Raw genomic sequence first — 27,604 nt, 5'->3', positions numbered from 1 at the left:
GCTTGCCTTAATTTCAGCCAGTTTTTAAATAGCATTGTTCTTGCCTACGAATTCAGCCATTCTCAAGCTACTTAAACACATGAAAAACATTAAAATATTAAGTGCACATTTAATAAGGAGAAGTCATAATGAATAAGCATTTGGATAGGGGGCATTTTGCCTCTTCAGCAAACTTTAGACCCTTAGCCTGAAATACCCTGTATTCCTGACGTCACCCCAGAGTCCTCAAAGGCAGCAGGAGAGTTTGGGCACAAGTTTTATAAGCACCTCAGCAAGATTTTAACTTGAATTTTAAGGAATCAGAGAAGGAAGTAGTGGACTCTAACAGAGAACAACGCAAAACTGTCTTCCAGTTGGTTCTTGACCGCAGTCTGTGGTCCTTGCCGTGTCTTACCCAAAACTCCTTGTAGCTTTTTTGATATCTATTGTATAGCTTATTCTTGCACCATATATGAAGCGAACCTCATTACACGGAGCACATCCATTTTTACCAGCATGTTTTCTTCCCAAAAACATGAATGCTGCCATTTTTCAGAAAATATTTTAATAACATCATATTTTAAATATTAACTCTATGCCATTTCCCATTAAAATTATACACTTAAAAAGAAGTAACAGGGTAACAGGGATGATGGAAGATGGAAATCAGTTTACAGTTATGTAGATACCCGTAAATGGAATAGGGTCTTCATCTTTTTTTTTTGGATTATTATTTTTCTTATTATTATGTTATGTTAATCACCATACATTACATCATTAGTTTTTGATGAGGTGTTCCATGATTCATTGTTTGCATATAACACCCAGTGCTCCATGCAGAACCTGCCCTCTAATGTTAAGTGGCTTTTAAGTCTTTGACATGAGTAGCAAACCATGTGTTCCTCCCTCTAGTGGATTAAAAGGGTATTTCAGTTTCTAGCATTTGAAACTGAATCAGAACTTTAGAGCCAGGGAAGATGGGATGGCTCTCTGAGCCAGTCCTTCAGTTCAAGTGCAGAGAGACTCAGAGAGGCCACCTGACCATCTGCAGACACACAGCTACTCAGAGCAAGTCCAGGCTAAAACTCACCCCACTCTGTCCACCTGGTATGATGCTAGTCCTTTTCCTGATCCACCTGCTGATGGTTCTAGGATGCTTTCTTCTATTGAGGGAGAGAAAAATTAGGACCATTCACCTTGGAACACAATTGAGAGGGTGTTGAACTAATGGTAACAATTCTTTTTTTTTTTTAAAGATTTTATTTATTTATTTGAGAGAGAGAGAGACTGAGAGAGAGAGCACATGAGAGGGGGGAGGGTTGGGAGGGTCAGAGGGAGAAGCAGACTCCCTGCCGAGCAGGGAGCCCGATGCGGGACTCGATCCCGGGACTCCAGGATCATGACCTGAGCCGAAGGCAGTCGCTTAACCAACTGAGCCACCCAGGCGCCCAATGGTAACAATTCTAAATTTCATCTGTGCGTAATAGATTGCCCGTTTTGCTCCTCTGAGGCCCAAGAATGTTAAACTCTCAATACTATTTGGTGGTGTCCGACTGTTCAGACTTTACAAGAATAGCCCTTGTGTGAGATTCCACTTTCCTTGTCATTCTTCATTTTTAAAATTCGGACTCATCTGGATGCCCAAGGGAGAACATCAGTTCCTGTGGAACAGTTATGAAGAACTGGCTATTCAGAATGTAAAACCCAGTGGCCCTCCCTGAAGTTAAGCTGGCCACGGGGGCCGCGATCTCCTGCAGCCACTGGGAATGTTTCCTTGATGCTGAAAGGCAGAGTCTTCAAATTTTTGAGCAGGAAAAGACCTTTGGTTTTGACAGAACTGAAGTGGTCTTGTAGCTCCAAGGTAAAGATCAATCTGGATGCCCGTCACAGTCGGTGCCTCTCTCTCTGCATTTCCTTCTCAACAGCAGTTGCCCCCACACGTGCGCATCTGGGACTCCGTGACGCTGAATACACTGCACGTCATCGGGGTCGGGTTTTTTGACCGAGCCGTCACCTGCATTGCCTTCTCAAAATCTGTAAGTGCGAGCCCCGTGGGCACGGGAGCCCTTGTCCGCGGGGAGGAGAGAAGCAGCTCAAGGTGGAAGAGGGAGGAAGTTAACGCGCTCACTGGCTGCCTGGGCGCGTGTGCGGATTTGAGGCTGACACCGTCTTGCCCCCCGGGTCCCCTCATTCAGAGGTCACACGTGTCCCCTCGGGGTCACACACGTGATGGGAAGAGGCCCTGCAGCGCTGTCTGCATGTTCTCCGAGACGGTTTTGCCCGCTCTGACCTTGAATTTCACCTGCCCCTTGCTAGGCGGCTCCAGTGCGTCCCTGCTCTCCCCACACGGTCTGCCTGTCCACTAGCAGGAGTCCGAGGTGCCTCGTGGTCGCCCAGACTTCCTCAGGATGTGCCCATTCCACAGATCCACCCTATAAACCACTGTTCTAGGAACTTGCACATGAGTGCCCATGTTCACATGAGAACGCCACGTGCCTCGGCCCCAGGGTCTTTGCTCCTGCCCAGCCTCCCAGTCACCCTGCCCGTCAGTCACAGACTGCGCTCTGCACCCTCAGGCACCGGCTCGTCCAGGAGGGGGCCCTGCAGCCCCTTTGGACTTAATAGAACCAATGAGGCCGGGCCACCCCGGACCCCTCTCTGCTGCTCTGGTCCCTTCCTTGCCCCACGTTCGTCTGCTCTCCCTGAGTGGCCAAGAAAGCAGGTCTCATCCGCAGCGCATACATATTCTTTAACCAAAATGGGCTCTTCATTAAAAGTAAAGTTAATGTTCATTGTTAATCACTTTTAACCTGTTTTATTCTCAAATGTAGTCTTCCTGGGAATACCTTTTTTTCCCCCCCAGAATGGAGGAAGCAATCTGTGTGCCGTGGACGACTCCAACGACCACGTGCTGTCTGTGTGGGACTGGCAGAAGGAGGAGCGGCTGGCCGACGTGAAGGTCTCTCTCCAAGCCCGATGCGGGGCTCCGCTGTAATTTCCCCGTGTGGAGCCTTCTCCTCCAGCTGGCTCCCAGGCCCCGGTCCCACCTCTCAGTGGGCCACAGGCTCCCCATGCCCGGTGCGGCCCTCGGGCCTGACACCAGCACCCAAGAACCCCGAGCCCGCCCATCTCCCCTCCCAGGGTGTGGTGCCAAGTCCTGGCAGGGTCTCTTCCCCTCGTCAGGACACATGTAAGGTTTCCTTCTTCCTCACTTTACAGCCCCTCCCCTGCTAAGCCACTCCCTTGCTCACTGTTCCCTGCTGCTTTGTTTCATTCCACAAAGGTGTGCTCTCGAGGTCAAGGGGCTGCAAGCGGGGTGGTACCCGAGATGTGCTCCCTGCGCCGCCAGGGAGGGCATGGGGGGGTGGGGACGGGTCAGGAGCAGCTGAGGGAGAGGTCAGCACGGCCAGCACAGGGCTTGTCCAAAGCTGAGGGGCCTGCCGGATCCCAGCCCCTCCCAGTGGGACTCTTCCTGTAGGGGCTGCGCTTGGCTTCCCTGGACCACCTCCGATCCATCTTGTGCGATAGGTCGCTGAACTTTCCTTAAGCTTTCTCGTATTTTCCTCCTATGAAAATCATGAATGGATCCCAGTTGTTACAGAATTGACTTCAGATTTCCCATCCTGTCCTCCATTAACCTTAGATCACCTTCCTTCCCGAACATTAGGATTGCCATCGGATTGCCTTATCTTTCTCCCTTGAGTGTCCGGGATGCAGGGTCCGTAGTCTAACCTGGCATGTTTCCTAACACCTCTTCACATGCTATAGCCCTGCCTTCTAATATTCCGGTCGAGTATTTAAGTTCTTGCTAGGTGGCTGTGTTGAAAGTAATCAGAGGCAAATCATTACCCAGGTTTAAGGCATATAACTGAATTTCAAGCAGAAGGAACACTCAGGGTCTGATTCATCTGACCAAAGTGCAGGTGCTGGAAGTCCAGAGAACAGGGTCGGGGGTGGTGCAGCGGAACCCAATAGCCAGTCCCCAACCCTGGAACCGCAGCCTGGTCACCAAACCACTGGCAGAGTCCTGGGAATTCAACCAGGAGGGAATCCCAGAGCAAACAGGCAGCCAAAGTCAGCCAGGAGCGATGGAGCTATATAAAATCCAGATTCCGGGCCCCTCCCAAAGATTCCAGTCCCTAGGTGGGGCTGAGGCCTGACGTCCGCGTTGTAACACACGTCAGGTGATTCTGTTGTTCAGCCTCAGCTGGGAATCTGTGACGGGAGATTGAGAGCAAATTCTTGGATTCTTAAGTTTCCACCCACCCCTAACCCACCCCTTCAGCAATAGCGCGTGGCATGCCTGCCCCCCCCGCCCCCCACCGCATAGAGAGGAGCCGTGGTCCCTGTCCTCAGGGCTGTGGACCAGCAGGGGAGACAGACAGACAAGGAGAGGTTATGGCACCCAGCAAACATAAGTTGAGCGTTTATGGAAGGTGAGTTCAGCAGGGAGAAAAATCAAGAGGCTTAGGGCTTAACCTGGATGAGTTATTTGTAGTTCGGATGTCATTTATTTTCTGAAGTGTCTTCAGAGATTTGAGACATTTGATTCTCCTGTTTTGCTCAAAGTGTTCTAACGAAGCCGTGTTTGCTGCGGATTTCCACCCCACGGACACTAACATAATAGTTACCTGTGGAAAATCACATCTCTACTTTTGGACATTAGAAGGAATCTCCCTTATTAAGAAGCAAGGATTATTCGAGGTAATGTTAAATTACATTTGTTTTATTCTTCACTGAGCGGTGCGTGTGGTCAGCTAGCTTCTACGGGAGCGGTGAGGCTGCCACAGTCTAAGAATTTGCTGTAATTGGCAAATCAGGGAGTCTTTCTGGGGGTGTAGTGATGAAGAGTATTCCCGGGGATCCCTAACAGAATTGCGGAGCCCCTTGTGTCTCTGTGGGTAGCCTTGGTGATGTCCAGAAGGAAAGATGGACCACCACAAGGGACAGTCGCCCTTGGGGGCCAGGCGCCCCCTCCCACGCGTGGTCCTTGCAAAGAACAACCAAGAAGGCACTCGGGCCTCGTGAGGACGAGGAACAGCGCCTCCTTCCCTGTGGGGCCTCGTACCACTGCCCCCCCATGAGGCCTAGTTAGAGGACCACTTTATTCCGGTGCCAGGGCCCTGTTCCTGAGGCTCTAATTCTGATAACACAGCCCACCCCACAGCCCCTCCGACACCCTCCTCTGCTCCAACTGTCTGCAACTTTATAATTACCAGAAATTTCTCTATTTTAGAGCAGGTAATCTCATGGCATAAGTTATATAACGGTAGATAAAAATGAAAGGCATATGCAGCTTGGGAGCCCCGTGCCTCTAGGTTGTAGGAATACAAATAAGAGGATGTCTTGACTAATACGAATGTATATTTACAACATCCTGCAGAAGCAAGAAAAGCCAAAGTTTGTCCTCTGCGTGACTTTTTCTGAAAACGGTGACACCATTACTGGAGATTCAAGCGGCAACATCTTGGTGTGGGGAAAAGGTAACACAGGCTTGTCCCCGGAGCAAAAGCTTGGGGGCGAATATTATACGAGGTCAAACGCGACTTCTCTAAGAATTGTCTATGAACATAATTACACTGAATCCCAAGTTTCATAGGTACATACGTGCATGGGTGCATGTGTAACTTGAAACCTTAAAACTAGAACAGAGGAAAACAAGAATAGCCAAGAACTGTTCACTTTCTATCACTGCAGAAGGCTCTTTAAGCCCAGAATAGTTTGGTGGAATAGCTTTATTAGGAGACCTATTAACAAATTATAATGGTGAAGGTGTCAATGACTATACATTTAGCTATAAAACACTTAAATAACTTTCTTGGTTCCCATGGCTTCGGGCAGATAGTTATTGAGAACTAATGACGTGCAAGACAGCCTGCTAGCCCCCGAGCACGGCGATGATCCCGAGGCCCTGCCATCAGGGAGCCCACAGCCTGGTAAAGAGGAGTCGTTACTCAGGAAAAATCCATCCAGTTAAGTTCAATGAGCATTTACAGCAGGAGGAAAGGAAAACCACACCATCCCTGTCCTCAAAGGGCTTAGAGTTTGGGTTGGGGGTGAAAGTGGAAACGGACCCCTAGATATGATTTCAGGGTAACGTGAGGACTTCTCTAGTGTCCCCACTACTGTGGGGGCAGGTGTGTCCCACGTCGATCCATTTCACCCTTAGCAGGATCCTGCAGGATAAGCAGGAGCCCCATTACCAACAAAGGGGAAACCGAGGTGTAGGGCAGTGAAGTCACTTGTCAAAGATGTGAACTCAAGCCCCTGTTCTTCACCGTGTGTAGTCCCGCCATGCTCTCTCCATCCTCGGCTTCCTGTGAGCATGTCCTCCTGCATCATAAAGTAACCCAGGGCATGCTTGTCTGCTGCTGCGTGAGCTTCTAGAAATTGTGTCCTTTGTAGATTCACGCTGCAGAGATGTCCTAACCGACAAGATCACATTTTTAAAACCAAAGTGAAATGGGATGGACAGAGGCGAGCCTTTTGATAACATCCTGAGGATGGTTTTCTTGGTGTGTTTAGGTACGAATCGGATAAGCTACGCTGTTCAAGGGGCCCACGAGGGTGGCATTTTTGCACTTTGTATGTTAAGGGATGGCACGCTGGTGTCAGGAGGAGGGAAGGACCGCAAGCTCATTTCTTGGAATGGAAACTATCAGAAACTTCATAAAACTGAGGTAAGATAAAGCAAACAGCATTATCGAAATTCTTTTTTTTTTTTTTTTCAAAATTCGCTTTGAACCTCCTAAAACTGTTAAACTAACCAGTTTCCTTGTTAGCTTGAAATCTTCAGCTTACCATTTTGAAAATAGTTTAGATAAAATTTTGTTAAATAGGGTAACATTTTATTAAAATCATTGGAAGTGGTTTAAGTGTAATTACCAAAATGGAATTAGGTTTGTAAAATTTTAGGTTGTAACATATTTCACATTTAGAATATCTTTTTTTTTTAAAGATTTTATTTATTTATTTGAGAGAGAGAGAATGAGAGAGAGCACATGAGAGGGGGGAGGGTCAGAGGGAGAAGCAGACTCCCTGCCGAGCAGGGAGCCTGATGCGGGACTCGATCCCAGGACTCCAGGATCATGACCTGAGCCGAAGGCAGTCGCTTAACCAACTGAGCCACCCAGGTGCCCCTAGAATATCTTTATAAGAGAACAGTCTCACTTTTCCAAGGGAATATTATCCACATTTTGATTTTCCATTCAAATCTTTCTTCTTGGGGCACCTGGGTGGCTCAGTCCATTGAGCATCTGCCTTCGGCTCAGGTCATGATCTCAGAGTCCTAGCATTGAGTTCTATGTCCAGCAGGGAGTCTGCTTCTCCCTCTCCCTCTGCCCCTCCCCCACCCCTCCCCCGCTCATGCTCCCCCTCCAAACAAATAAATAAAATCTTTTAAATAAAAAAAAATATTCTTTTTCCACTTTAATTTCCAGGTGTGACTTTAGGGACATTACCACCTGGAACTAACATTTACTGAGTATTTATCTTGTACATGGCTGAATGCCAACATAGTCTCTAAAGCTCTATCTCCTTTTAGTATCTATTTTACTGCCTTATTACCCTGCACACCAGTAGAAACCACAGGCAAGAAGTTTAATCTGTCTCTTACACACTCACTGAACTCTCTCCCCCAGGCCCCGGGGAGTTAGGAGCAGATAGACATCAAGGTGGGCATCAGTGTGATGGCTGGTGGTCTTCATCCCTAGCGTCGAGTGGACACATTATAGACCTTCTCCAGCTTCTGAGTCAGATGTGTACAACACACACAACACGTTACATCCTGTAGCCCATTCTGTCGGAGAGCAGCATGGCCCAGTGCTTTAGCAGTATGTGATATGGTTCTGTTGATTATTGCTCTTAATAAAGGAAGGCCGCTGGGTGAGGTTTGGAAATCGCTTCCCTGTTCATGGGGATTTTAATTGTGATGCCATTCTTTATCCAAAGATTTGACCAGCATTGGGCTGAACAGGCACCCATGTTAAATCATAACTGCGGGCGCCTGGGTGGCTCAGTCGTTAAGCGTCTGCCTTCGGCTCAGGTCGTGATTCCGGGGTCCCGGGATCGAGCCCCGCATCGGGCTCCCTGCTCGACGGGAGGCCTGCTTCTCCCTCTCCCACTCCCCCTGCTTGTGTTCCCTCTCTCGCTGTGTCTCTCCCTGTCAAATAAATAAATAAAATCTTTAAAAAAAAATCATAACTGCAACAGAGGCTTCAAAGCCTCATCCAGTTTCATAGACGGTACTTGTCATTTTTTTAAGCATCCATACCTTCCTCTTCCTTAGCACGAATTATCTTCACCTTTTCCCAAATCTGTGCCAACAGACCACACTGGAGGTGGAAAATTTGTAGAGAGCAGGCAGCTCCTTTCCTTTCTAGAACTGGAGTGCCCAGAGTCCCCCAGCGGGGTCTAGCTGCAGTCTGTTCCTTTATAAAGTACGAGAACCTCTGTTTATCTTATCACAGCAAATTGTTCTTGGCTGGCACATTTTGAAATTCTTTGTCTTAAAATTTAGATAATTCCATATGTTTACCGACATGAACAGTGGATTTCAAAACTAAGTCGTGTGAAGTTGCCAAAGAATCTACCAGTTTAAGTTACAGTAAATTTTAGGAACTCTTCTTATGCCTTGTTATTCTTGGCTTTCCAAATTTTACCTGCTGTTGCTGTCCAAAGCCACAAGAAGAAAAGAGTAAACTAACCAGTGTTATTTCTTATTTTTTAATCCTATCAAGAAAAAGACACTTCATTTTTTATTGTTTTTTTTTTTTTAACGACCTTACTCTTGCCGATTGTTTTAAGGTACATACGTGTTTAGAGTTTAAAAGTCAGATGTGGGGTCCTGGCCGTGGACCTTTCTATCTCTCCATGTTATGGGGGGGGTGCGGCGAGGGAGGGAGGGAGCTGTCATCATGATATATAAACACATATTTGGAATGGTGGAGCTAATATTTAAGGACATTTTTGATGCTTTCTTTTCAATGCAGATTCCAGAACAGTTTGGCCCAATCCGGACAGTGGCCGAGGGGAAGGGCGACATGATCTTGATAGGCACAACTAGAAACTTTGTTCTGCAGGGCACTCTGTCAGGGGACTTCACACCCATCACTCAGGTATGCTCCAGCCCAGCCGGCCCACTGAGCACTTTCATTTGATGCAATATCAGAATATCAGAAAGCATTACAAAGAGATGAATCCTTTGTTTTATACCAACATAACCTTCCTTGGCGTCAGAGTTTCAGTTGCTGTCATGGCTTAGGTTGGCGGGAAGGGCAACCGAGGAGGGCAGTCGAAAGCATGCAGATGCCGTGGGCACCCCGCCCCCGAGACTCCCCGAGTGTTGACTGGAATGTTTCAGAGAGCTTCATCTGTCTTGGTCCTTTGCAGGGTCACACTGATGAGCTCTGGGGACTGGCCATCCACGCCTCAAAACCTCAGTTCTTGACTTGTGGGCATGACAGGCACGCCACTCTCTGGGACGCTGTTGGTCACCGGCCCATCTGGGACAAAATAATAGAGGTAGACATGCACGTTACATGGCGTTTTTCTTATAAAAGTTCATCTGGAACACGTTCGTTTATGTTTTTGCATGCAATTGATAGTCCCAAAGTAAAGATTGTCCCAAAGTAAACGTCACCCGGTTACCTCATTCAGTCGGCATTGTTTTAAACATGGCCTGAAGTGGTCCCATCCATGTCATCCTGAAGTTTGCTAGTGAAGTTTTCAACAGCAGGCTAGCCTTATGGAGTTGGTGTTGGGGTCTCCTGAGTGCAGAGTTCCTTCACTGGCTTCCATGCTCAGCAGCCCCTGCCGTGAGCCTGCGCACCATTTACAGCGCGCCTCTGGAATGAGAATTTATGCATCCAGGGTAATTTATCTCTACAATTACTTCAGTTTTCCAGTGGGCATCGCTGTGATCCTCACAGAAGGAACTCTGATTATGTACTGGAGCGCTGGGACGTCCTTGTCCTGCCGGCATGGGGCCAGCAGCAATGTAGTTACTAGTACCGGGCGCTGGGCACGTACGAGCCGTAATCCTGGCAGCACCCGGGGTACCATGTTACTGGATTGGAAACTGAGGCTTAGCCAAGTCAGCTAGCTGGCCATGGTCGCTAGGTCAGCAAGTGACAGAGCCAGCGCTGACACCCAGCTCAGTCTGCTTCCCCAAGCCACAGTCTTCCCCCACATGTACTGCACTGAGTCTAAAGTACAGTACGTCCTGTGTGTGTAGCCTCTGCCCTTGGTGACATGTCCCGCCCCGTGACAGGGGCAGCCCCTCTGTAGCCCCCACTCCTCCTCGCAGCCCCCACAGAGGTCCCGGCACTTCCTGGCATGCCGGATCTGCATTTCAGCCCCCTTGCCCTTTACCCCCCAAGAAGGTCACCAAGGGTCTAGAGCTGACCGTCCCTGGTAGAGCTGAGCACTGAGGCGACAAGGCCCGAGCCGCTCAGAGGGAAGAGTGGGTGCGGCCCAGGCAGAAGGACGGGCTGAAGGAAGCGGTGTCCCTGTGTTGGACCTGTCCCCCTGGGGGGATTGGAGGAACAGATGGGGGGACACAGTAGGGGCAGTGGCATCCAGGAGGGCGGCCTCCCCTGCTGCTCCTTGGCACAGTCCCCCTGAAGGCAACTCCAGAGGCTCCATCCCCCTCCTCTGACTGGTCACCCCTCAGCCTGACAGAAGCGAAGGGGCTCAGAACCAGGCACTGGAAAGATCTGTGGCTAAGTCCTCGCTCCTTAACCCACTGGCCATGTGGCTTTGGACAGGAAGCTCCCTGTGCCTCAGTGTCTTCGTCTGGCAAATGTTAAGAGCCTGAGTGAATTAATGACACGGTAAACGTCAGGTGGAGGTGATTTCTCTCTGGGTCTCAGCGGCAGCCCTGAGCTTCGTCACAGCTCCCACCTTGAAGAAAGCATTGCCGAGAACAGAATCCGTACCTTAAGGCTTCTGGTGTCTTATTATTTTAGTTTACCCAGTAGTGTCTCGATGCCTTCCTATTTCCATTCCCACAGGTACTTCTTTCTCAGTCTCCCTGTCACCAATCCCCTTCCACTTTGGTCCGTTCTAAGCAGTTCCACCAAGGGATCTTCTATCTAAAACACAGATTCAATCATGTCACACTTTTTTTTTTTTTTTTTTTTTTTAAGATTTTATTATTTTTTAAGTCCTCTCTATTCCCAACATGGGGCTCGAACTCACAACGCTGAGATCAAGAGTCCCACACTCCGCCTCCTGAGCCAGCCAGGTGCCCCAATCATGTCACCGTGTTCTTGTTTCCCGGTGATCTCGGCCCTGACCATGGTGGCACAGCCTACATTATTCATGTCGTCTGCACGCCTTCCAACCCACCGGGACATTCTACCTTGTAACACCCTCTCTACCCGCCGTTCCTCGAATATGCCCCACTCTGGGTCACTTCGACCTCTTTGATCACACTGTTATCCCCGTAACACCTGATCCAAGAAAATACGGAGTGGAGTGTCCACTCCGACCTTTTCCACCCGTGATCCTTCCTGGACTGGAAGGCCTGATTCCAAGGGTCTCGGCACCAGGAAGCCTCCGCCCAGCCTCCCTGTCAAGCTTCCTCTAGCTCTCCCTCTCCTGTGACTTGACGGCTTGCTTTTCCCTCTGTCATCCATCCCATTCCACCTTGTGTCAGAGTTAGTGATGGACACGTTAGTAGCGAACACTAGATCCAAACCTGAACGTGCCTTACTCGTCTCGAGATCCTTCCAGGCCTGCCGAGGGTGCTGCGTGTGCCCGGGGGGCTCTCATGCAGTGTTACCACTCGCATTGGGCACAGTGGTCCTATTTCCACGTGCATCAAGCACACCATTCGACAGGCTGACCATTCAGCATGGGGGTCAACCGAAGGGGCTCCCAAAACTGGGAGGAAGAGCATTTACTTGCTGGTCTGTCATCTGATTCCTGTAGGTATGAAAAGATATTAAGACAGAAAGAGAAAAACCTCTAAAGGGATCACCATTTAGTATGACGGACACGTGACCTTCGCCCAAGTAGGAAAACGTTTTCCTCTCTTGGAGAGAAAAGAGCCTTGTTGGTTTAAATGGGACACGTAGCCCCTTTGGAACAGCTGTGCTTGTGTGTTTTCTGTGGTAGCACTGTGTCTGGCCATCAATTTACACTTCCTTTAAAATGTTTTAGGATCCAGCTCAGTCTTCTGGTTTTCATCCTTCAGGGTCTGTGGTTGCAGTTGGAACACTGACTGGGAGGTGAGTCCGTGTCAGCACTGAGGTCTGTGTTTCCCCAGGGGCAGGCGCGGGGTCGCTCCTCCTGCCCTGCTCGGCTTCTAGCCCCTTACCGAGAATTAAGCCAGAACTCAAAACTAACACGGAAGACAGCGGTCCTTCGCATTCGGGACTGTGGGAAAATCTGACAAAGATAGAGACCCTTCTAGAAAAGCCGCTCCACCCCCCCAGGCACAGACATGCACCTGCATGCAGGCACGCACACACACACACACACACACGGCCTACCTACAGTTTTGGGGGATTGTGGAGCTTCCCAAGCCCTGATCTGCAGGCTGTGGGAGGAGCCTCCGCTTTGGAATCGGGCGAGAAAGCATTTCAAAGCGCCGAGGATTTAAAAATGCTTACCTTGCTGCCCTTTCGAAATATTAGAAACTGCCCGGATCCTGAGCCTCGTGCTCAGATTCCGCTAACACTTACTTACCAAGCGCCTCCAACAGGCCAGGCAGTAGGCCTGCACTTGAATCCCCACTCCGCCCCTCGGCAGCTGTGTGTCTCCAAGCGGCTAGACAGCCTGAGTTGTTGCACTTCCTAAACCGAGACAGTATCATCCACCTAGACACAGGGTGCTGATGACTGAAGGAGATGGCGTGTGAGGTGTTTTCCGGGGTGGCCTGGCACTCGGTGTTGATGGCTCTGGTGATCACTCTTTTGTACATTTTGCACTTTGATACTGTTTGTCATAGTACCTTTATGCTTGTTGCAGTTTAATTCAGATATTTTTGGTGATTTCCTCCCATCCTTCCTCTCTGAAAAGCAAACCATTTAGACTCTGTTGTGTTGCCTGTGGATTATGTATAAGGAAAGAGGAACCATTTATAAGTCACAGGTCACAGTATCTTAAGAGTTGGGCACATCATACCCAACAGAATTCTTCATGAAAATGTTTTGCCGTGTGTCCACACACACACACACCTTCCTTGTAACTCTCCCGGGGACAGTGGAAGCTTCAGACTCAGCAGGCTCTGATGAATGGCTGACAGCCAGTGATGACCAGACCCACGTGCTGACTACGCACAGTAGGACAGGGCCTGGGGACCATGCCAGGATGCTCAGAATCACACACAAGGTCCCATGGGTGGAAGAGAGTCCTTCCCTCCATGTATGCCTCCCATATCTCTGGTCCTCGCACCAGCCTTAGCTCTGGATGGGGCCGTTTGTGGGGCTTCGGAGCATAGCCCGATCAGCCCCCGCCTCTCTGCTTCTTATGTTCTGGCCTCTGTTCGCGTTCAGTAGCATGTTAAAGGTAAATGGTTGTTGAAGACACAAGTCGAGAAGCCAAATCCAAATTTCAGGGGCCAGCCAGTCCCATGAAGTGGGCCGTGGGGAAACTAGCAGCGCTCACTGGCCGTGTCCGTGGAATGTACACCGTCTGGGCTCCCCTGGGTCTGAAGCTGCCACAGCAGGGCACCCCCAGGCCTTTTCATCCCTGAAAACCCTGGAGTCCTCTTCCTGCCACCACCTGCAAACGCACAGGCCGGAGAGTACACATACCGAGTACCGTGTCCTTGCCGGCAGATACGAAGCACATCTGTATCCCTTAGAGTTTGCGTTAACACTGGGCCTCCTCGGTGGACTTGGCCCTCATTCCCATTTTATAATCGAGGACACGGAGCCCAGACCAGTCCTGTGGCCGCCCTCCCACCTCTCTCTCCACCCTGGCTTTCCCCTGGCTGGTGCCTCCAGCATCATTCTCAGCAGGCCAGATACCCCAGGGCTGTCCCAGCTCACCCCCTGGGACCCACCCCGCTGCTCTGGGGCCAGATCTCTGGGTAAAACTGTGCAGGCAGCCCCTGCTGCCTCCTCTGGCCACAGGCCCGGCCTTAGGGCTTCCTGTCCTTTGACACGTAAGTGACAAAACTCAAACACCGAGGACCCCATCACCACACGGGAACCAAATCATTTCCAAGGGAAGCCAGCATGCTGCTTCTTTCTTTAGGAAATGCTCATATGAAGGAACTTTTCCTTAAGGAAGAGCCGGGAATAAGCATTCTTGTTAAGCCAACACAGAGTATTTCTTAAGCCCCGAGAGGAATAGTTTTTAATAGTTACTGTTAAGTGTACTAGGCTCCCTTTATTTTCTCACCAAACAACTTACCGTGCTTTTTCTCATTTTCACAACAGGTGGTTTGTGTTTGACACGGAAACAAAAGACTTGGTCACCGTTCACACGGATGGAAACGAACAGCTGTCCGTCATGCGTTACTCACCGGGTGGGTGAGAGCTGCTGTTTGCTCGCCATACAGTTATGACGGTTATGAAATCCTGTGTAGATGTCTTTTAAGGAAGAAATCTCACAAGCCTCCTGGGCGGAGCCAAACTATACTGCATCTAACTGTCAGACATAGACAAAATGAGACTGATTTGCATACTGAATCCCCATGTATTCATCACCCAGCTGCAGAAATACAGACACTTAGCCGATCTGGCTCATCCAGAGCCCCCCCCCCACCCCTCCGAAGCACTTCCCAGAACTTAGCCCTTCATCTGTTAATATTACTGTCCAGATCTTAAAAAGATGAGGCCTCTTTATTTTTTAACAGCTTTATTTAGGAGTAATTTACATACAATACTTTCCCCATTATAAATGGACTCTCAGTGACTGAGTGAATTCATGCCATGTATAGCCATCATGACAAACCAATTCGAGAACCTTTCCATCACCCCCAAAAGTTCCCTCCCTGCCCCTTAGCGATTAAGCTCTACTCCCACCCCTCAGCCTTTGGCAACCACTGATCTGCTGTCCTATAAACTGCCTTTTCCGGACATTCCATATCAATGGAATCATATACTACGGAGCCTGTTGCATGTGACCTCTTTTATCTGGAATACTGTTTTTTGAGATTAATTCGGGTTATTATGCATGTATCCGTAGTTGATTCCATTTTAACTGCTAGATAGGATTCCACTTTGTGGATGTACCTCGCTGTGTTTATCCGTTCATCACTCAGTGGTCATGGGGGTTGTTTCTGGTTTCTGGCTATTACGAAGAGCGCCACTGGGAACATTCACTTATAGGTCTCTTTGTGGTCATTTGTTTTCATTTCTCCTAGGTACATTCCTAGGAGTAGGACTGATGGATTGTATGGTAAAGCTGTGTGTAACATTTTATGAAACGGTGCCAACCTGCTTGCCAGAGAGGCTGCACAGTCTCATGTTCCCACCAGCAACATGTGAGGGTTCTGGTTTTTCTCTGCATTTCTACCAACACCCGTTATTACCTGCCTCTTTTATGACGGCCTTCCTGGTAGCAGTGGAGTCGTATCCCGCTGTGGTTTTAACCTGCACCTCCCCTGCAGCCGTAAGAGATGCTGGGCCTGTTTGCCCGTGCCTGTCAATCACTCCTGTATCTTTGGTGAAATACCTTTTCAGGTATTTTGCCTGTTTTCTAGTTAGGTTTTCTGTCTTACTCTTGAGTTGTAAGAGCGCTTTCTGTAGTCTGTGTATAAGTTCTTTACCAGCTATGTGAATTGCAAATGTTTTCTCCCAGGGTGTGGCTTATCTTTTCATCTTCTTTTGAAGCAAAAGCTTTCCATTTTGATGAAGTCCAGTTTCTCAGGTTTTTCTTTGATGGATCATGCATTTAGCGTCGCACCCAAGTCATGAAGCTTTTCCCCTCTGCTTTCTTTCAGAAAGGTGATTGTTGGGGCGCCTGGGTGGCTCAGTCGGTTAAGTGTCTGACTCTTGGTTTTGGCTCAGGTCATGATCTCAGGGTTTTGGGATTGAGTCCCACGTCAGGCTCCAGGCTCAGCGTGGAGTCCCCTTGAGATTCTCTCTCTCTCCCTCTGCCCCTCCCCTGCTTCTTTCTCCCTCTTTAAAAAAAAAAAAAAAATTGGTGATTGTTTTAGCCCTTACTTCCAGGTGATTCTTGTGTATTGCAAGGGGTGAAAGTTTGATTTGTTCTGCATATAGATTATCCACTTGTCCCAGCATCATTCATTCAAAAGACAGTCCTTTCCCTATCAGATAATCTTGACATTATTGTCACAAACCAATTGACCCGTAAAATAAAAAGGTTTATTTTTGGATTCTCAGTTCTGTCCCGTTCACCTAGATGTCCATCCCTGTGCCAGCACCACGCAGTCTGGATTACTGGGAGTTCAGAGTGAGTTTCAAAGATGAATAGTCTAACTCCTCCAACTTTGCGGTTCCTTTTCAGAGCTGTTTTGACTACTTTAGGTCCTCACCATTTGTATATAAATTTTATGACCACCTTGTCCATTTCTCATTTTAAAAAGCCTGCCAGGATTTTAATAGGGATTTAATGTTGAACTTGTAGATCGATATAGGGAGATTTGATGGCCTGGCCATGCTGAGTCTTTTACTCTTTGAACACAGAATATCTGTCCATTTATTTAGGTCTTCTGCCATTTTTCTCAGCAATGTTTCATAGTTTTTGGTGCACAAGTCACACTTCCTTTGTCAAGTTTGTTCCTAAGTCAGTTCTCTTTATGCCATTGGCAATGGAATTATCTTAACTTTATTTTCAGAATGTTGGTTGCTACCATAGAGAAATAAAATCAATTTTTGCACATGGATCTTATATCCTATGTCCTTTCTAAACTCTTTTATTGGTCTTAGTAGTGTTGTGTGTGTGTGTGTGTGTGTGTGTAAAATCCTTGGGATTTTCTTCCTACAGGATCATGTCATCTGCAAATAAAGACTGTTTTATTTCTTCCTTTCCAATCTGGGTGCCTTTAATTATTTCTTCTCTCTTGCATTAGGTAGAACCTCCAGGACAGTGTTGGACAGAAGTGGCAAGAATGCATCCTTGCCTTGCTCACAGTCTTAGGAGGAAAAGCATTCAGTCATACACCATTAAGTATGATGTTAGTGCCCTTTTAGCATGATGAGGAAGGTCCTTTCTATTCCTAATTTGTTTAGGGTTTTCAGCATGAACGGCTGTTGGATTTTGTCAAATGCTTTTTTTTTTGGTCAAATATATTTATTAAGATGATCAAGTGATTTTTTTAACAAGATTTTATTTATTTATTTGACAGCGAGAGAAGGAACACGAGCAGGGGGAGTGGGAGAGGGAGAAGCAGGCTCCTGGCTGAGCAGGGAGCCCAATGTGGGGCCGATCCCAGGACCCTGAGATCATGACCTGAGCCGAAAGCAGATGCTTAACAACTGAGCCACCCAGGCGCCGCTAAGTGATTTTTTTTATCCTTCATTTTATTAATATGGTCTACTAATTTTCAGATGTTAACCCAACTTTGCATTCCTGGGACAAATCCCACTTGGTCATGGTGTATCAATCCTTTTTATATATCACTGGATTCCATTTGTTAATATTAAGGATTTTTTTCGTCCCTGTTCTTGAGGGATATCAATCTGTAGTTCTCTTTTCCTGTGATAGTTTTGTGTGGCATAATTATGAGAGTACTGTTGCAGAGTAAGTTGGGAGGTGTTCCTTCCTTGCTTATTTTCTGAAAGAGTTTCTTAAGGATTGATACTATTTCTTCATTAAATATTTGGTAGAATTCATGTAAATTTAGTGAGCCATCTTTTCCTTGTGGGGGGGGGTTTAATTACTAATGCAGTTTCTTGTTGTAGATCTATTCAGAGTGTTTATTCTTCTTGAGTCAGTTTGGTAAATTGTCCATTTCTGCTGAGTTGTCTACTTGGTTGGCATTAAATCATTCATAATATTTGCTTATAATCCTTTTAATTTTTCTGAGGTCAGCAGTGAGGTCTCCTCGTTCATTCTTGATTCTGGAAACTCTGTCTCTTCTCTTTTCCTCTTGGTCAGTCTGGCTAAAGGTTTGTCAATTTTGTTGATCTTTTCAAAGAACCAACTTTTGTTTTCATTGATTTTCCTTTTTCTTTTTTTTCTTTTCTGTTCTGATCTTTATTTTTTTCCCTTCCCCTGCTTGATTAATATTTAGCTTGCTCTTGAAGTTTAGGTTACTTATTGGAGACCTTTCTTTTCTGGTAGAGATGTGTAAAACTATAAATTTCCCCTCGAGGGGTGTCTGGGTGGCTCAGTTGGTTAAGCGTCCAACTCTTGATTTTGGCTCAGGTCATGATCTCAGGGTTACCCCATAGCATGGAGCCTGCTTGAGATTCTCTCCCTCTCCCTCTGCCCCTTCCCCTCCTTTGTTTCTCTCCCCCCCCCCAAAAAAAAAAAAAAAAAAAATCCCCTTGAGCACTGTTTCAGTCACATCCCATAAATTTTGATATATTGTGTTTTCATTTCCATTCCATTCAAAATATTTCCTAATTTCCTTAATGATTTCTTCTTTGGCCCATGGGTTATTTACATACGTATTGTCTAATTTCCGAATATTTGGGGTATTTCCCATATTTCCTCCTGTTGTTGTTTAACTCACCTCCATTGTGGCCTAGAGTGTATTTTGTATGACTTTAATCACGTTTACTTCATCGAGACTTGTTTTTTGTTTTTTTTTTTTAAGATTTTATTTATTTTACGGGGCACCTGGGTGGCTCAGTTGGTTAAGCGACTGCCTTCGGCTCAGGTCATGATCCTGGAGTCCCGGGATCGAGTCCCGCATCGGGCTCCCTGCTCGGCGGGGAGTCTGCTTCTCCCTCTGACCTTCCTCCCTCTCATGCTCTCTGTCTCTCATTCTCTCTCTCTCAAATAAATAAATAAATAAATAAATAAATAAAAATCTTTAAAGATTTTATTTATTTTTTAGAGAGCGAGCGAGAGAGAAACAGCATGAGAGGGGAGAGGGTCAGAGGGAGAAGCAGGCTTCCCCTGGAGCAGGGAGCCCGATGCGGGGCTCGATCCCAGGACCCTGGGGTCACGACCTGAGCCGAAGGCAGACGCTTAACGACTGAGCCACCCAGGCGCCCGAGACTTGTTTTTATAGCCTGGCACTGGTCCATCCCGGACGATGTCCCAGGTGTACTTGCGGAGAATGTGCGTCGTGCGCTCTCGGGTGCAGTGCTCTCGATTGGTCGGCTGGGACAAGTTGGTGGACCGTGTTCAGAGCTGGCTGATGTGTTGTTCGAGGCATCTGTGTCCTTGCCGCTACTCTGGCTGGTCTAGCAGCTGCTCAGAGGGAAGGACTGGAATCTCCCACTGGCCCCGTGGAGCCGGTTAGTTTCTCTCTTCGGCTCTCGGCTTGGCCTCATGCATTTTGGACGGAGGAGGGACAGAGTTGCGCCCAAACACGTCCAGCCGGGAAGGCTCGCATCCGGTGCCGGCGGACGCGTGTGCGGGTAGAAGGGCGCGGCCGGCGGCCGGGCCGGTTCCGGGGCTGCCCGGCCTCTGCGGCCGCGGGCCCTGCGGCATCCTCCCTGGGCGCGCGTGCACCGTCCGCGTGGCCACGAGCGTCCGGGTCGCCGCGCTCCTCTCCGGCCCGCGCCCGCGCGCGCAGTGCCTAGCCTCCCGTCACCGGGAATGGGCGCGCTCCGGCCTCCGCCGTGACCGCGGGCTGCGGGCGCCCGCGCTGGAGACCGTCACTCGGTCCACAGCGCTGCTGGCGGGCGTAGGCGTCGCCCAGGGCTTCGTGTGGAGTGAGCGCCTGACCACGGAAACAAAGCTGCTGGCGCCCGCGGCCGCAGCCTCTGAGCCCGCCGAGCCGCTGGGAGGGGAGAGCGCAGCCCCGGCGAGCGCACCGGGGACTCCTACTGTCCTCATCCCGAATTCAGCAGCTTTCCAAGCATAAACGCTTCCCGGATGGATTTACGTCTTTGATCAATTTCCAGAGTGCGGAAGTGGTTATTTTTGTCGGCTTCGTACATCTTTTTCATTGCTTTATGGGGAGAGGATTCACCGGGCTCACTGGGCCACCGCTGGAAGCCCTGCCCGCTTATTTTTAATATAGCCACAGTGTCCCTGTCACCTCCTCAGCCCAAATAGCATTAACTTCTTAATATCATCAGGTATTCGCATAGTCAGTATTCAGATTTTCACTTGACTTTTTTTTTTTTTTTTAGATTTTATTTATTTATTTGACAGAGAGAGAGACAGCGAGAGCAGGAACACAAGCAGGGGGAGTGGGAGAGGGAGAAGCAGGCTTCCCGCCGAGCAGGGAGCCCGACGCGGGGCTCGATCCCAGGACCCTGGGATCATGACCCGAGCCGAAGGCGGACGCTTAACCGACTGAGCCACCCAGGCGCCCTTAATTTTACTTTTTTTTAAGATTTTGTGTATTTATTTGACAGAGAGAGACAGCGAGAGCAGGAACACAAGCAGGGGGAGTGGGAGAGGGAGAAGCAGGCTCCCCGCCGAGCAGGGAGCCCGATGCGGGACTCGATCCCAGGACTCTGGGATCATGACCTGAGCCGAAGGCAGACGCTTAACCACTGAGCCACCCAGGCGCCCTTCACTTGACTTGTTTTTAACAGTTTCAATTGGGATCCAAAAAAGGCTGTCCTGTGGTAATTGTCTGATATATCTCTGAAGTCCCGTTTAATCCATCATTCCTTGTGCTTGCTCTCTCCCTCCCTCCCCCACCCCCTTCCCCACTCTCTCTTGTGTGCACTGTTCACTTACTTGTTGAAGGAACAGGCTCATTTTCCCCCGTAGTGTTTTCTCCACTCTGGATTTTGCTGAGTGCGTCCCCGTGGTGTCCTTTAACATGTTCCTCTGTCCCCTGGACTCCCTCTGATGTGATGTTTGCATCTAGATGCTGGATCCCATTCAGGGTCTGCATGTATTGCTGTCTTCCAGCTACCAGAGACTCACATCTGCTTCTCTCACTTTGGGTGATATTAGTAGCTGTTGGTGCCCAATGCCCAGATTCACGAGGGACTACAAATGAGTGGTTTGCCAATGTTAGATTTTCTTCTTCACTTATTAGATATCTTATTTCTATAAAGCAAAACTGCTAATCATCTACTTTGTTATCCAATAGCATGGTAGCATTCATTAAGGAAAGTCAAGATAAATGCCTGATTTTTTTTTAAGATCTATTTATTTGAGAGAGAGAAAGAGAGCAAGCAGCAGGGAAGGGCAGAGGGAGAGGGAGAGAGTCTTAAGCAGACTGTGCTAAGCGTGGAGCCTGACGCAGGGCTCGATCTCACAACCCTGAGATCACAACCTGAGCTGAAACCGAGAGTTGGATGCTTAACTGATTACACCACCCAGGTGCCCCTGCCTGATTTCTTTTGCTTTATATACCAATTTCCAAGATAGTGAATTTGTTCTCTGTACCCCTTAACAGTGAGCAGTTGGTGTTGGTGGGTTGGGTGCCACTGTGAACTGATGTATATTTGCTCGGTTTTCTCATCACGGGCCAATGGAAGCCACCGGGGTTTGGCGGCTGAGTCCTGACAGTGTGGGTGCCAAGAGTGCTCATGGCTGCTGGGCGGGCCCCTGCTTCTAGGCCTGGTCGTTGGATGCTTGTGTTTTAGGAAATGCTATGTTTCTGTGATATGCAGGATATTCAGCTATGTGAACGCTCTCGGAAATAGCAGTTTTGTCCTTGGAAATACTTGGCCAAGACTGAGCTGCTACTGCTCTGTAGGAATCCTCTATTTTATAAGCTGATTGGCAGCAGTCTCTACCTCATGGTGGAGCTGTGTTCTTAATCTCCACAGGTCTCATTAGAGAAGGAGCACCCTTCCAGGGGTGTTTTCCTTGTGCCCGAGCAAAGTTCACACTTCTCACCCTAAACAGACAACCCCCCAGACACCTTGGAACCTTTTTTTGATGTTGAGAAGGTGCTTACTCAGCTCAGAATGCCTTTCATTCTTGATGTTTTAAGTATCATATTTTATTATTAATTCTGGCCAATACTCTGCATTCTTCTATGTGTTTTATGTGTTTCGCATCATTTTGTGATTCTGAATGTCTGTGAAGTGCAAGAGGCCCTCGTCTACACCCTATTTTCCTAGAAGGCCCTCATATCTATCAGCTCCGGCTGACATGAGCAGAGTCCTTCGGAGAGTATATTTCTTGTCAGTTATACTCATGGCCATTCCCTGGAGACCAGAGAGCTCTTCTTACCAGCAACTCTGCTTCTCGGGCTTCAGAGCTTTTCTTCATTAACCAGGTGACCCTTGCCTCAAAGAGGCATTTGTACACCATGCTCATAGCATTATTATTCTATAATAATTATTCTTAACTGTGGAAGCAACCCCAGTGTCCATCAGTAGATGGATGGATAAGCAAATTATGGTATAGCCATTCAACAGAATATTATTCAGTCTTTAAAAAGAAGGAAATTTTAACACATGCTATAACACAGATGACTCTTGAGGACGTTATGCTGAGTGAAATAAGGCAGACACAAAGAGACGAATATTCTATGATCCCACTTACAGGAGGTACTTAGAACATTCGAAATCCTAGAGCTGGGGCAGTCAGAATTATAATAAATGGTTCCATTATGAGAGAGAGTTAACAGATGATAAGGTAATTCTTATCTGGAGATCATTGGCTTAAGAATGTACAAGCCAGCATGCCGACACATCACGTGGCAGGCTTTACCCTTAATCTGTGTCACAGGGGCAGCAGAATCAGCAACAAAATGCTCCAGGCTCTGGAGTCAGACTGCCTGGGTTCGAATCCCAGCTCCTATAAACCTGTGTGACCTTGGGCAAGTTACTTTGCCCCTTGTGCCTCAGTTTCCTCTCCTGAAAAATGGGCATGATATCTACCTGTCTGTAGGGTTTATGAGGATGAAATACGTGAATACAGGATGGTACCTAGTGGACACTACATAAATGTGGACTGTTATAATTTGATAATAATTATGGTTAACCTTTAGTGTTCATCATCATCATTATTGTCAGGGCCCGGTCAGTTGGGGGAATCAAGGGTGGACGGTTTCCCATGCAGCTCTCCGGCCTTCTTGAGAACCGTCAGCCATAGATGGTCTCCTTCTCCAGGCCTCCGCTGTCCTTGGCCTATTTACCCCATCCCGCCAGGATTCCCACATGGGACAGGCTGACTTGGTCTTGCCAACACCCTTATTTTGACCTGGCCAAGGCTAGGACTTCCTGAAACACCATTTCCTGATGGTGTCAGGCCATGTTGTTTCCTGTAGGACTCCTTACCTTGGGAGAAGGAAACTGATGACAGTGGGGGGGGGGGGACTTTTATTAACAACTAACGACGGCCAGTGACCACCAGGACCTTTACAAACACTGTCCAGGGAATCCTCTGAATTGCTGTGAAAATTGCCGTGCTTTGCGGACGGAGGCACTGGTGCTCGGTGCGAGCAGGGACACATCGCAGTCCCCGAGCCAGTGTGCGGAGACCCCGCTACTCTGTGTTCCATTCTGTGCCTCAGGGTGCCCGCCCCCCACACGGTTCCTGTCTCCTTCCTTTTGCTTCCTGGCCTGAGGAAAGTCTGACCTCCTCTGGATTAGTCTCTCAGGCCTTGTTTCCTTCCCAGTGTATCGTGGATCTCCCCGCTTTGCCTTCACACTTGGCAAGTTCCTCCACCGGCTACAAAAGTGGGCTCTGCTTTTATGTTATATTGAGCTCCTTCCCTGTGTTTCCACACAAGCACCAAAGCCCCGTTCCTTAGGCTTTCCTGAGGCCAGAAACCTAGGCAAAAATGGTAACTGATGGCCTGTTGGAAGAGAGGCGGGAAGGGCCTTCCAGGTAGGGCAGGGGTGGGAGGGAGGACAGCCTGCACAGAGGTGAGGTAGGAGGGGCCTTCCAGGCAGGGCAGGAGGGTGGGAGGGAGGACAGTGTGTGCAGAGGTGAGGTGGGAGGGACCTTCCAGGCAGGGCAGGGGGGTGGGAGGGAGGACAGTATGGCAGAGGTCTGAGAGAGCCTGGCGCTCAGTGAGGAGCGATGTGGCCACATCCTGGAGGGAATGAGTCTCGGTCCTTCCATGTGGGAGTGGCAGGGATGGGGCTAATAAGGGGAGAGATCTGGTCAGGAGTGGATTTCCAAAAGACAGCTCGGGAAGTGGCGTAGGACTTCCTGAAAAGCAAACTCTTCTCTTTGAGTTAAGTCACTGATTTGGCTAATTTTTCTAAATCTGTGATGTCACTAACATTACCCCTTGTCATTGATAAGTGTTTATTTTTAAAACAAATGTCATCTGCATATTTCTGCAGACGGGACCTTCTTAGCCATCGGCTCCCATGACAACTGCATCTACATCTACGGAGTCAGTGACAATGGGAGGAAGTACACGCGTGTCGGCAAGTGCTCGGTAGGCGCTCTTCTCATTTTCTCAGGATGTGTGTGGTCACCCCATGTCCCTCGTGCCGGGAATTTACGAGGCACGTGAAACACATCCTGCTCTTCTCTCCCAGGGTCATTCCAGCTTCATTACTCACCTGGACTGGTCTGTGAACTCCCAATTCCTCGTGTCAAATTCTGGAGACTATGAAATCCTTTACTGTGAGTAGCACCCCAGGGCTTGTCTGGGTTCGGATCACATAGAACGTTCACTCTGAGACCAAAATGGGGTCTCCTGCAAACCCCACTTCCCCTACTGCCTCGGCACGTGCTGTCATCTCCAGGCCTTGGTTTCCTTTTCTATAAAATGGGAGTCGGGCAGGGCCACCTCTAAGATCCTTCCTGCCACTGAGATCCTTGGGGGCTCGGGCTGACGTGGGCCCCTGCGGAGCAGAAGATATGGGACTCCAAGAAGGAAAATGCCAAATCCTGGAGGGAGAGGCCCGAGGGGGGCAATTGGGGCAGGAGAGAGTTGGGGACCCTTGTGAAGGCATCATCCCAAGCAGGCAGACACAGTGAAGTCTCTCCTGCCTGGGGGGACAGCAGCGCCTAGGACCCCTCCTGGCGGTGTCTGTGTCCAGGCAGGACCTGAGAACACTGAGGATAGTAAGGCCAGTACTTCCTGAGCACTGGCTCCTCACACGTGGGTCAAGCACCTGTCATGTGCCCAGCTCTGGGCTAAGCACAGGGGATTGTGGGGCATGAGGAGGGCCTGGTGTCCACCCTGCTGGATGGTACTAAATAGTGCAATACTAAAAAGTACCAAAAAGTTTACATACATTTTCTGTCATTATCCATAGCTCTTCCAGGCTTATCCCATTTTGTAGACAGGAAGTGTGGGCTCAGATACGAGGCCGTAGGCATCAAGAGCCAGTGGGGAGGTAGGGAGGCAGCCATCCACTTACTGAGGAGCTGGACAGGTAGAGCTGCTGGAGATGGAGGAGAGAGGGAACTAGCATGTGCCAGGTGGCACCTGGTCTTCCCTCTCCGCCCTCCCCAAAGTCCTGCCTGACACAGGGCAGAAGAAGGGGGATGGGTTTCAGAAACAGGCCATGGGTCTAAAATCTTCTCAGACACGGTCTCATACTCTAGGAGTGAGAGCTCATTTGGGGAGCAGTCAAATCACCTGGGTATGACTGGTTTCCATAAGCTTCCACTCCTAACTCAGGGCTGAAGGGGTGTGTGGTGGTGGTGGGCAGGGGGATGGCTGGGGAGCCTGACATGAACAGCAGGTGGCAGAGCTGAGCTGTTCGAAGGCTCTGTGGGCGGGCAGGGGAGGGAGACCGTGAGCATTTGAAGGCAAGGTACCCATGGATGGTCAAAGGAAAGAGAAGCCAGACTGCAGGAAACAGACCCAAAGAGGGAGATAGATGGGAGGTGGTGCCCATGGAGGCCCCGGGGCTCAGGCACAGTTGCAGTCGTGAGCCTGGCTCCCACGGGGCTGGGAAGTGGAAAGGGTCCCACTCCACGTGGCTCTGACGCTGGCGGGGCAGGGCTGTAAGGGCCAGCCTTGTCAGGGGAGGAGAGGGGCCTTCGGCTTAGATGTCACCAGACTTGGATTTGCTTTTTCCAGGGGTTCCCTCTGCTTGTAAGCAAGTCGTAAGTGTGGAAACTACGAGAGACATTGAATGGGCTACATACACCTGCACTTTGGGGTTCCATGTCTTTGGTAAGTTTTCTGCAGCTTTCATTCAGTTCACACATAACATGTATCCACTTTCAGAACATTTCTCTAATAGTTATGAACTCTCATGGTCACTGGTTTTGTCCAGCTGCTCTGCTGCCACATGAACCCTAAAAGGACACGCTCCCTGCAGCTCCCAGGGGAAGGGCCAGGCAAGAACCAGAGAGATAGGTTTAACCCTTTTCTATTGTATGAAATAAGTCCTGAGATAATGCTCTAGAATCTTCTCCTTTGCGGTTGTGCCAAACTTCTTAGATGGGCCAGATGGCACTCAATCTATTTCTTTATCATTTGTTAGAGTTATTATACTTTTTTTGGTTCTTTAACTAAATTTTTCACTTCCTTTAAAGTTGAGATTGGAATATATAAATGGTGTAAAATAAATTAAGACAGTTTAGTAGAATAAAAAAGAAAAGACAGTACCTATAATCTCTTTACGTAAGACTCTAAGTCAATAAGGTGGTCAAAATTTCACAAATCTCTTTAGAGCTGGCATTTATCATTTTCTGGTACAAATGCTAGGAACTCCTGGGTTCACACTAGATCTGCCAGCTGAGAAACTAATGTACATTCAGCTGTCTCAGATCCAAAGTTACTGGGACCACAATGTTTCCCATGGCAATGATCAGGGGACACTGCCCGCCCAACCAGACTCCAGCTCCATGGCAGGCGGACAGCACACCTGCCGGGTAGACCAGGCCAGCAGCAGCCACAAAGAGCCGATACCAAGAAACACCTGAGGGGCGTCTGACTCTTGATTTTGGCTCAAGTCGTGACCTCAGGGTCGTGGGATCCAGCCCCAGGTCAGGCTCCACGCTCAGCACAGAGTCTGCTTGTCCCTCTCCCTCTGCTCCTCCCCCCGCTACTCTCTCTCTCATACACAAATAAAATCTTAAAAAAAAACCCTGAAAGGCACACACAGGGTTGAACACTCCTTTGGAGAGACTCACATATAGAGTTACCCCAAAAAACCCAAAAAGTTAGGAAACTGTAGGCTGAGGACTAGCCAGCTTCGGAAGCTCAGGTGCTTTGGGGGAATAAAGAAAAGGCCCTGCGTCCAGAGCCACGGTTTCTGGCACTCTCTCCGCTGTCGAGCCAGGAAGGAAGGGGCCCCGGAAGTCGTGGGAGCCCAGAGAGCCTGCCGGGGCTCTCCCCTCGGGCGGGACGGGTGATCTGGGAATCGCCCCGGCGGACACGATCGCCGGCAGGCTGGGAGCTCTTCCGGCCCGGCTTCGAAAGCCAGGGACTCCGGGCGAGCTGATCCCCCTGAGGGCTCGTGGCGGGCCCTGTGCCGCATGGCCTAGTGTCTCTGGAGTTTCAGGGCTCTGTCTGTGGTCTTCGTTTTAGGAGTGTGGCCGGAAGGCTCGGACGGAACCGACATCAATGCCGTGTGCCGGGCCCATGAGAGAAAGCTGCTGTCCACCGGCGACGACTTCGGCAAAGTGCACCTGTTCTCTTACCCTTGCTCACAGTTCAGGGTACGTCTTCCTCACGGACCTTGTCCTCAGGGCGCATGCGTCACGGCCTGTGCCCGCGGGGGGCGCATGCGTCACG

The 27,604-nt window shown here is 49.1% G+C and overlaps 1 protein-coding gene across 3 annotated transcripts in view; it reads left to right on the top strand.

Moving 5' to 3' along the window:
- EML1 (EMAP like 1) overlaps positions 1–27,604 on the top strand; it is a 180,781-nt gene that overhangs the window by 150,980 nt on the left and 2,197 nt on the right. For 2 of the 3 annotated variants that reach the window (XM_034993198.1, XM_034993200.1), the window contains 13 exons: positions 1,905–2,015; positions 2,843–2,938; positions 4,549–4,683; positions 5,363–5,462; positions 6,505–6,659; positions 8,970–9,095; positions 9,370–9,501; positions 12,145–12,212; positions 14,373–14,461; positions 24,240–24,337; positions 24,441–24,528; positions 25,940–26,035; positions 27,398–27,528. In XM_034993198.1, the coding sequence (XP_034849089.1) occupies positions 1,905–2,015; positions 2,843–2,938; positions 4,549–4,683; positions 5,363–5,462; positions 6,505–6,659; positions 8,970–9,095; positions 9,370–9,501; positions 12,145–12,212; positions 14,373–14,461; positions 24,240–24,337; positions 24,441–24,528; positions 25,940–26,035; positions 27,398–27,528 (1,425 nt within the window). The remainder of the gene's footprint in view (positions 1–1,904; positions 2,016–2,842; positions 2,939–4,548; positions 4,684–5,362; positions 5,463–6,504; positions 6,660–8,969; positions 9,096–9,369; positions 9,502–12,144; positions 12,213–14,372; positions 14,462–24,239; positions 24,338–24,440; positions 24,529–25,939; positions 26,036–27,397; positions 27,529–27,604) is intronic. The other variant, XM_034993199.1, reaches the window with a different exon arrangement.

Source organism: Mirounga leonina, unplaced genomic scaffold (genome assembly GCF_011800145.1).
Source record: "Mirounga leonina isolate KUSES-001 unplaced genomic scaffold, KU_Mleo_1.0 Mir_82, whole genome shotgun sequence".
Taxonomy (NCBI): Eukaryota; Metazoa; Chordata; class Mammalia; order Carnivora; family Phocidae; genus Mirounga; species Mirounga leonina.
Note: the sequence above shows the minus strand (reverse complement) of the source record. Positions and strands in the feature narration are given on the sequence as shown.